General features: G+C 35.0%; 1 protein-coding gene across 1 annotated transcript; it reads left to right on the top strand.

Annotated features, from left to right (window-relative positions):
* The first annotated feature begins 4019 nt into the window (after positions 1-4019).
* LOC101733770 (serine/threonine-protein kinase N2-like) lies at positions 4020-9662 on the top strand. Its single transcript, XM_031904830.1, has 11 exons — positions 4020-4097; positions 4542-4591; positions 4945-5011; positions 5102-5193; positions 5401-5577; positions 5970-6032; positions 6781-6857; positions 7381-7523; positions 8076-8183; positions 8440-8520; positions 9171-9662. The coding sequence occupies exons 1-11, from the start codon at positions 4020-4022 to the stop codon at positions 9357-9359; spliced, it is 1125 nt and encodes a 374-aa protein (XP_031760690.1). The 3' UTR covers positions 9360-9662.
* The last annotated feature ends 1585 nt before the right edge of the window (positions 9663-11247 follow it).

Raw genomic sequence — 11247 nt, 5'->3', positions numbered from 1 at the left:
TTTGTCGCGATATAGTACTGTATATTAATAGCGAAATTCCATACATGCCAAGACTTTAGTAAAATATGGTAAAAAGACACAGACTTGAATAAATAACACTGTAAGTCCATATTTTATTGCCAAAAACTCATTTACTTTACTTTTCTATAATTTTTCGCCTGCCTGAAGTAGGAGTTAATTTTCCTAAGTGATAGTAAATCATGCGATCGTATTCTTTTCAGCGTGGAAATTAACGCATGCGTTAAAACTAGCGCATGCGGTCGCGCGATAAAATAACGCATGCGATATGGCGACTTAACGCACGCAATAATACTGTGGTGAATCGCGCGCTAATTATCGCGATAAATTTAACGCAAAAAAGCGTGCAATAAATTTTATCACACTTTAGTGAATCAGGCCCATAGACTTTTATTTGTTTAAATTTAAACTTCTGCCATTCTTTAAATATTAATACCAGGGTACCCAGACTTTGCAGTATTAATGCCAGGGCCCCCAAGCTCTTGACAGTTGGTCACTAGGGGACTACAGTTTTAGGTTTGAAAACATGGGTGGAGACACCAACAGCCAATCAGATTTCACCTATTGAATTTTATTGATTTAAATTTAAAATGCTGACATTTTCACACTATTTACGCCAGGGTCCCCAAACTTTGCACAGTTAGTTACTGGGTGACAATATTTCAAGGTTTGAAAAAAGTCAACAGCCAATCAGATTTATCTTGTTGATTTTTATGGGAAAATATAAACTGCTGCCATGGTCAAACGTTTAATGCCAGTGCCTGCAAACTTTTCACAGTTGGTCATCAGGGGACTAAGGTTATAGGTTAGAAAAAGTGGGCAGTCACCAACAGCCAATCAGATTTCACCCATTGAATGTTATTGTTTTAAATTTAAAATGCTGTCATCCTCACATTATTGAGGCCAGGGTCCCCAAACTTTGCAAATTTTGTCACTGGATGACTACAGATTCAAGTTTAGAATAAGTGGGCGGAGCCACAAATACCTAATCAGACAACTTTACTCATTGATTTCAGTGGGGAAATATACAGTAAACTGCTGCTATTTTCACACATTTATTGCCAGGGTCCCCAAACTTTGCAGTTTGTCACTGGGTGACTATGGATTTTGGGAAAGTGGGTGGAGCCACCAACAGCCAATCAGATTTTACCCCTTGAATGTCATTGTTTTGAATTAAAAATGCTGCCATTCTCATGCTATTTACACTAGGGTCCCCAATTTTTGTACAGTTTGTCACTCAGTGAGTAATAGTCCAGATTTTAATAGTGGGTGGAGCCACCAACAGCCAATCATATTTCACCAATTAAATTTCATTGGTTTAAATGTAACCTGCTTCCATTCTCATTTATCACAGGGTCCCCAAACTGAGTTAGTCACTTGGCAACTGTGGTTGAAGGTTAGGAAAAGTGGGCATAGCTAGCCAATCAGATTTCATCCATTGCATTTCATTGGTTATATTTAAAATTCTGTAATTCCCACACTATATTATGCTAGGGTACCCAAGCGTTGCACAGTTTGTCACTGAGTGACTCTTTAAGTATTAATGCCAGGGTCTCTAAACTTTGCAGAGTTAGTCACTGGGTAACTGCAGTTCAAGGTTTGTAAAAGTGGGCAGAGCAACCAACCACCAATCAGATGTCACTCATTGACTTTCAGTGTGGAAATTTAAATTGCTATCATTCTGACACTATTAAAACCAGGGTCCCCAAAATTTGCACAGTCTTTTTTTACTATATAACTGTAGTCCAAGGTTAGAAAAACTGGGTGGAGTCAACAACAGCCTATCAGATTTCATTCAGTGACATCACATGTTTTTCAAACCAATATAAAGTTTGTTCTCAGTTAGTGCTATCATTTAAATGATGCAGTTTTTAAAAAATCTTTTTTTTTCTTTTAATCCTTACAGGACAATCGCAGTGAAAAACATCTTAAACCTATTCAGCTTTCTGAAATAGGAATAGTGTTAAATGAGGAGCCTGTGAAACTTTCAGGTGTCAAAATTTGTTTTCTTTAGTTTCTGGTTTTCTTATGGTTATTAGTGTTTGTAATATAATTACCAACTTTTAATTACTTAGTAATTACTTAGTAACTTTGAAGTCCCGTGTTTTGCAAGTATTTTACTAGCCTGCTGGAACAATGTTTGATGCCAATTAAATTAATCAGAATATTAAAATGTAATATTAATATTTACTTTGGTAGGAGGAGCTCTCACACTAAAAAATATATTGTCTGCCTGGGTGCTGGTAAAAAATAATGTAATAGTCCCAGGCTGTATTCCCTTGAGAAAGTTCACAGTCAGTGACCGAAATGTCAAGTTTGTAAATTAAATAGAAAAAACATTATTTTTGCTTACATAGGACCTGTTGAGTGCTGTAATTCTTGGGACTATATATATGTATATATATATATATATACATATATATATATATATACATATATATATATATATATATATATATATATATATAGTGGATTAATTATGACTGAGGGCCTGTGACAACAATATGTGTTTTTAAATTATTAAAAACAGTTATTAAGTTATTAAACATTTTTCTATAATATTTTCAGAGTATCCAGTGCATGCAGCAACCCCTGCATTAGAGCCTAAGGATTATGAGGCTGAAAAGAATCCTTTAGAGAGTGTTGCTCTCAGATCTCCTAGTGTAAGTGCATAATGTTAATATTAAAAGGCTGTTTTCCCAATATGTGACTTTTATTAAGCAACCTGCCCCTTCCTTAGAGACTAAGCACCTACAATATATAAATTATATTAATTTGTAAATCAAAGGCAGGCTTAGGCCTGCAACAATGCAGAGTTTAATTTTAGCCAGATAAAACAAGGGCAGTATTTGGGTGTCTATAGCAGCCTACAGCTTACATCAATAAGTATTCTTGCAGTCACAACTATATACAGGAAATAAAAATATAAGTCATTTCTACAAATCTATCTTATCTGCATAGTTCTGGGATAAGGATATACCTGGCAGCAAATAAGGAGTAGCCCATTACCTATAATTAAAACAGAACCTATTGATTTATGTGGTTACTTCCCTGATTTAAGAGGAATGGCAGAGTCTTAAAAAAATTGAATCCATAGTCTGGGACTTACTACTAATAAAGACACAATGTAATTTTACATATGCATTTTTGATCTTTATAGGATTCCATAAACAGCAGTGCTGAGCCACGCTGTAAGGAATCAGTGAGTGAAGAAGGAGACAGAAAGGAAGAAGAGAATGATAGAATAGAAAATGAAACAGACAGAAAGGAAGAAACAAATGATAAAATAGAGAATGAAAAAACAGAGAGTGAGGAATTAGTGAACGAAGAAGACAGAAAGGAAGAGGAGAATGATAAATTAGAAATTAAAACAGACAAAAAGGAAGAAACAAATGATACATTAGATAATGAAAAAGCAGAGAGTGAGGAACTAGTTATTAGAAAAGCAGAAAACAAGGAAAGTAATAATGAGGAAAAAGAAACTAATAAAACAAGAAATAGAGAATCCTTTACTGAAAATAATCAGGTATATGAGGAAAGCTTAATTAGACAACCTGAAATTCTTCAAGGTACAGATTTTTTTGTCATATTTTCATTATAATTTTTTATAATAATCTAAAAAATGATCAATATTAGTGGCGTAACTATTTATACAGTAGACCCCACTATGGGGTACAGGGGGGCCAATATGATAGTTATCCCATACTTTATCACCTGGTAACCATATATTCTTCATATCATTCCATAATTCAGGACAAAAGCTAAAAATGTGGAAATTAGCCCCTTCATTCTCTGTTCTGTATATTTTCCAAACAACATAGCATAGATTTAAATCTATCCTAGAAGTGTAGAATCTATAGATCTTGTGCATTGTAATATTAAGGCAGCACCATAGATTCTATGTTTGAAAGGGATAATATGTAATATGTACAGAGAATGTACATAAATATGGGCTTCAGAATCATGACGTTCCAATCTGTTTCCCCTTTTAAACACTAATAATGCTGTTCTTTTTTCCAGACTCTCAAAAACCTTGTGAGAGCAAAGAGAATTCAGTTGTAAGATTTAGTCCTCAATGTGTAAGTATAATACTTTTTTAGGATTCTTTTCTGTGATATAATGCATATACTTTCTTAGTGATTGATAAAAAGGCAGGCAGCAAAAAGAGGAATTCCTATTCCTTCAAATATTATTGCTATTCAACATGGATAAACCCCTTTAGTGCTAGTATGCAAGTATGTTACAACTCACTTTATAATTTCATCTTGTATCACATTCAGTCTGAGCTATGAGCTTGCAGTATAAAGGCTTATTCAGTAAATGATTGCCATTAGGGATATTAATCCCCTTGGGGCTTTCCGGTAATGAAGTACAACATACAGTTTTGGTTTTCAGTTTAAGTTGTGTGTTGTAGTACAGCAGCTGTTTGAGGACCTAATGTATAACACTATGCAGAACACTTTACCTGAATCAGCCTATAACAATAAACATATTCAATAATGTTGTCCTATCGCCTTTTCTAGCCCGTGGATTCAGTTATTGTCGAATCAACTCCTGTACCAGAGAGGACTAGGTATGTTCCACAGTGTGTTAAGATTTTATTATATAAATACTGTCTAGATTCTGGTTGCATTTAAATCTCCTTTGTTACAATGAAATGAATATACTAGTATACTAGCTGAAATGTGCAACTTCTGGGAGCAAAAACATATACAGTATTTAGTTTAAACAGTGAATAATGTATCCTCTATTTTAAAATATAAAGATATTATAAGTCACAGAGGAGTTCCATGGCCATTTAAAATGCCCAATTGCTTTTAGGTTAAGGGACCTCTAGTATCCTTATATTTTAAGACGGTGGAGGAATTATTTATTATGATACGCAAGTTTCAGAGAAAATATATATATTGTTTAATTTGCTTTCAGCGTGTCTTGGACATCTGTTGAGGACTATGACCTGCAGTCATTACTGGGCGAAGGTGGCTTTGGAAAAGTGAGTTGATCAGTCACAAAATAAGATACATACTGTACATATATGAGCAAATCTCTATTTATTTAATTGATTTTGTCTCTATTACTCCAGGTATACCTTGCACAACACAAATGTAATGGGAAAAAGGTTGCCATCAAGGCTTTAAAAAAGGAAGGGATAAAGGCAACTAAACAAGTTTCAAGGTGAGTTATGAATATGATTCTTTTTTTTTTATCTGTTTCATATCTGCTTAATTTAAGGCAATATATTTATGTAATATATACGCAGAACATCTTGACAGTGTCCCATACTATTAGTATGTGGGCCAAACAGTTGCAATTTAAATGGAGGGCCAATTATTTAGCCAATTGGTTGAAACTCACTGGCATATTCCTGTTTTTCATTTTCAGGTTAAACCTAGAGAGGAGTATACTTGAAGAGGCTAAAAGAGAGAAAAATCCTTTCCTTGTTGGCCTATTCGCCTCATTTCGGACTGAACATCACCTTTGCTTAGTAATGGATTACTGTGCTGGTGGTGACTTAGATAGCTATTTCAAACATGGTGCCTTTTCAAGAGAGAGAGCTGTGTAAGTAGCATTAAATGAAGTTCTCATGAGTAAGGTTTTCACAGTAGAATAATAACCGCACCAATGCAGTGCCATTGGAATGGGTCCTGCTAAAAAATATATCATACTGTTCAGCACATAGGGACACTTTTGCTTGCCATCCCTGGTAACCTTAAGAGATGAACTTCCAATTTTCACTAGGAAATCTTTTTTTGTTTCCTGTGCTCATTTGAGTGCAGGAGATTTAAGTGCAAGTGCACGGGTGCAAAAAAATCCACTTCTGCACTTCTTAACTAATTGTTTTGAATAGAGACCTGGCTCAATGAATATAGATGTATATATAGTCACTGCGTTATTTTTTTATGTTAATATAAAATAAGTTATACAAGCATTTTTTTTATTTTTTTTTGTAGATTTTACGCAGGTTGTGTTGTCCTGGGCTTGCAGTTTCTGCACACAAGAAATATAATTCACCGGTAAGCATGAATTGAAGTTTCCGAAGTTCAATTTTTGAGATTTATCAATTTAAAAAATCTGGAAAATTTAAATGAAAAACTTTGGTAGCTAACACCTTGTGAGTTTCTATAGAAGTAACATAGTAACATAGTAAGTTGGGTTGAAAAAAGACATACGTCCATCAAGTTCAACCGTAATGCCTATATATAACCTGCCTAACTACTAGTTGATCCATAGGAAGGCAAAAAACCCCATCTGAAGCCTCTCGAATTTGCCGCAGAGGGGAAAAAATTCCTTCCTGATTCCAAGATGGCAATAGGACCAGTCCCTGGATCAACTAGTACTAAGAGCTATCTCCCATAACCCTGTATTCCCTCACTTGCTAAGAATCCATCCAGCCCCTTCTTAAAGTTATATAATGTTATATAAGTTATATAAGTGTGTGGGGTGTATGGTTTTGCAATCAACTATCAATGTGATATTTCAGAAATCAGTCCCACATATTAGCTGCGCATAGCTGGTGGCCCTCAATTCCATTGTGTAACACTGCAGTTAGAAAGGCCTGGATTTTTAGACACTGCAGGCTGTGTGGCTGGGAAATGCACATAGGCCCTAGTTTTGAGTGGCTATTGATTACAGGGGGTTTTATTCTCCTTTAAATATTATTATACCTAATTTTTTCTTACAATGGGTGATAATAATGATACTCTCTTGTTCATAGTAGCCTTTTTTAACCTACAGTAATAATGTTCCTTTGTATTTTTGCAGAGATATAAAGCCAGAAAATGTTTTGTTGGACTCTGATGGTTATGCCAAAATCACTGATTTTGGAATCGCCATTAAAAGTAAGCATCAGATTTATCTGTGGGGATGGGGGTCAAGTGAATACAAATGACCAGGGCCCTATGATTTAATGCAAAAGGAGTGTAAAGAAAATGGTTTCTCAATATTCTTTCTTTTATATATACATATATATATATATATATATATATATATATATATATACTGTATATATATATACATACACTGTATATCTGTATATCTATACTATATCATATTAACTAGTACATACCCCTATAGGAGATAAAAAAAAAAAATCACAGCAGAGGGGCTATGGCAGTTAGTAAGAAAGGTTGTGACTACCTGTTTTAAGACAATGGCAGCATAACCAGGTCAAAAACTGCAACCATAGACAGTAAAAACAAGAGGAAAATACATACATATTCATTTGTCTTAATATTTCCATTAGACAAGAACATTCTCAACATTAAAAACAGGAAGGTAAAATATAATATATGTAGAAGGGATGCAGAGTTATGTATAAAGGATGCTAAGTTTCAGCTAAACTATGTTTTGCTTCTCTTTAAGCTATGGGATTTGATGGCAAAACTATGAGTAAATGTGGAAGCTGTTACTATCTGGCCCCTGAAATTTTCGGTAACCATGGCTACAGAAAATCTGTGGACTGGTGGGCATTAGGAGTAATGATATATGAAATGCTACTGAAACAAGTAAGTATCTATTTACAGAATTGTTACTAGTTTTGCATGGACATTAGCACTGCTAATCTGTACCTTTTCACAAATGTACTTATTACATATTTATTCTGTCTGTATATTTGCATTATTGGCAGATTTCCTTTAGCCTTCCTCCTCTCACATATATTCCACATCTCCCTTAAATGTTATATTGATACTGTTTAATAGCAGAACAATGGGAAAAGGTAAGCTTGGTTCAGCCAGGCTGAAACTGCAAGCTGAGTCAGTAACCCCCCTCAGTAGAAGCTATGGAAGTCAAAGAAAGACAGAAATAATGATATAGTCCAATGTTGTTTGCATTCAAAATCAAGAAGTCTTTTAAAAGTTTTTTTTTGCCAAACATTCATTACTGTTTGCAATAGACAACAATTTGGAAAAATGTATATATATATATAAGCAAATATTGCAGGATAATTGTAACTGAATGGTCAGCTTCATATTGTATTAAAACAGAAAACCCTTAAACTGAAGTACTTAATGGGTTCATGGTTTCCTTCCTAATTAAATACTATTGTTCTTCTTCAGATGCCATTTAATGGACGAAATAAGGAAAAGATTTTTAATAGCATCATAAATAAGGAGCCAAAGTATCCCAAAAAACTGGGTGAAGACGCAACTATTATAATCAAACAGGTAAGTTTAGTCTGCAACGTGGATACTGGGACTTTTAGTCTCTGTGTCTAGGATATTTATACAGACAGGGTGCAAGCCCCCAGAGGCCCCAGTATATTTTGTAATGTTAGAGCCGAACATTATATAATACATTTACCTGATTTTATTTTTTTCTGGATTTTACACTATTTTTTCAGATCTCCTGGAAAATGTAAATGAAGGTTCTGCTGTATAGACTTCTGTGTACATAACAATAAATTCTTATATATATTTACAGCTCTTAAGAAAAGATCCAGATATGAGGATTGGATCAAGTGAGCGTGATGCTGAGGAAGTGAAGGAATGTTCATTCTTTAAGGTATGTGCATATTTTATACATCTTTGGAACAGTTATCAAAAGAAGAAATCAGTCAATAGACTGTTTGTGACTGTCATTGTCACCCATCAATGAATTGCTGCAAGGGAGGGGAATATAATCACTACAGATACATTTAAAGTAAATGGGAATTGCCATGATCAAGCAGGGCAGGCATGATGGTGGCAATTCACATTTGTAGCATTTTGCCCCCCTACTTTGGATGTGTAATTACCCTTAAGGACTTTTACAGTAATTATTGTTGGATGATTCTTCATCCTTTGGACTAATTAGTCATATTATAGTATATAAAAATAGGAGATTTGTTGACATTTCAGTTATCAGCAGTTTTTAGATTTTAGGGCCACTTGAGCCAAAGGCACACATAGCATAATATTGTTAAAGCTTGTTAAAGCTAACCCCACTTTTGATATACAATATGTTCATGTGCTCCAAACTGACAAAGTTCTTAAAATATTTTCCCAGCAAAACCAAAATATTTATTGGCATTAATGAGAATACTAAATGCCATTACTTTATGTATAGAACATTTTGCTAATGCCATGTCTGCGTACTCTTTTCCTTAAAGCTATAAATAATTTTAAATGTACATGATAGTAACCTTTTTTTTACATTTGTATTCTGTTTTAAAGGAACTGGACTTTGAAGCCCTTTCGAAAAAACAGATAAATCCCCCATTCATTCCAAAACAGAAAACACCTGGATGTTTCTGTAAATTTAGACATCCAAAACAGGTTGTATTGTCAAGTGAACAATACAAACCACCACTTATATTTGTAGAAAAGGCGTTTGAAGACTTTGACTGTTTTGTAGAATGCTGAAACCTTGCAATCTTTATGCAATCAGGACAAGGAGACTACGAGAGTTATTGTAGAAAACGTCATTTATGTATGAATTGATATAATCCCCAAAAGTGCATTTCTTATTTTAAAACCCTCCATAACCCCCCACAGCCTACTGTTACCTCTAATGAGTGGCACCATTATTGCCCAGTTGCTTCTGAACAGTTGGCTGTGGGGGTGTTGGTGCAATGTAATCACTATTCCAACCTATTGATGCATTGCAATGACCCCCAAACCCAGTCTAATGATAGGCGATAGAGCCAAGCAACTGGGCAACCTACAGCTGGGTGAGGGGGTGGGCGTGTGGGTGGGGGAGGGTCTTAACCCCTTTGGCAAAGCTTTTGTTTTGCAGAAAGGGTTAGGGAAATGTACTTTTGGGGATAGCAGTTAGTGCTACTAAATAATCATGTCTACGAAAGGAACTTATTACATTTAATAAAAATAATTATTTTATTTGCTATAACAGTTTTATAGCAGTATAACAGTGTTATAATTGTATAATTCAGTATTTTAGGAGCAATCTAAAATGTATATTAGCTGGGGGTAAGCTATGCCAATAATATATGTTTTTGTTGATATGTCAGAAATACACATCTAATAATAAAGTGCCAAAATGGGCACATTTCGCCATGTTTTTGAACTTTGCAACTTGCCTTCCAGGGGATTTTTTTAGTTCTCTCTAGTACAAGAACTAAAACCCATTTGTAAATGACAAAATATCCAACAGCCAATAACTGACGTGGGTTAGGCTCTGCTGTAGTTAAGCACCACCAGAGTCACATTAAGTATTTTTTTTAATGAGATAATAGAGGGGTAATTTCTGACCACAAGTATAGAGAGAAATGTACCTGACCCAAATGCACTTGTCTGAAAATGAACAAAACTTTTCAAACACTTCACTGCAATTGTGAAAGTTCAAAAGGCATCACTGCTGCAGGTTACTGTCAAAATAAAGTTTATTTAGTGCACTGTGCCAATTGGAAGGGCACTATAGTAACCCTGGAGTAACCACCACATCAGAGCCAGACAGAAGGTTCAGGGTTCCCCTGTGTAGATGCAAGTTTGTGAAATCCATAACAAGAGGCAGGTGTAAGGTAGCAATGCTTGCTAATGTAAGAAAGAATAGATCGTTCACAGAACTCACTGTGACTTGATGTGGTTAATATATAAACCCTCATTTGTGACATTTCAATATTTTCTGGGTTTACCACACTTAGGCCAAAATCCCAAATGTGACTATGGGGGCGCTGATCTATAGAAGACATGTCATTTATTGGATAAGGGATTCCTTTTACATTTGTATTGTATTTTTTTCTGCATTCAGCACCCTAGAAGTACTCCCAATTTCTCTGCAAGGGGTTTAAGGGCAGAAGGTGAAATGTAAAGGAGAACTAAAGCTTAAAGTGGACCTGTCACCTAGACATAAAAAGCTGTATGATAAAAGTCCTTTTCAAATTAACCAAGAAACCCAAATTAATTTTTATATTAACACATCCAAACCCATTTAAAAATCCCAGCTGTCAATCATATATTGCCTGTAAGGCAAAGAGGCGGAGCAGACAAGAACTTTAACTTTCAATTCAGCTCACACTTTCCCCCTCCCTCCTAACCGTGTAATTGTGTAGCCAGTGCATGGGCCTGGGCATCTGGTCCCCCATTCTGATTCATACACAAGATTTTGGGGTGATACCAATCTTGCCTTAATAACAGTGTCCACAAAATGGTACCTGCCTATTTGCTGTGATTGTGTAATTCCAGGACTGAAGGAAACAAGATGTATATTACCTATATAGTGTAAATGAAGTTTATTTTGCTTAACAAACACAATAGAAAATAAGTTTGAATTATTTCTTAGGGTGACAGGTCC

The sequence above is a fragment of the Xenopus tropicalis genome, chromosome 1 (genome assembly GCF_000004195.4).
Source record: "Xenopus tropicalis strain Nigerian chromosome 1, UCB_Xtro_10.0, whole genome shotgun sequence".
In the NCBI taxonomy this organism is placed as follows: Eukaryota; Metazoa; Chordata; class Amphibia; order Anura; family Pipidae; genus Xenopus; species Xenopus tropicalis.
The sequence above is the reverse complement of the archived record's forward strand: the minus strand, read 5'-3'. Positions and strand labels throughout refer to the sequence as shown.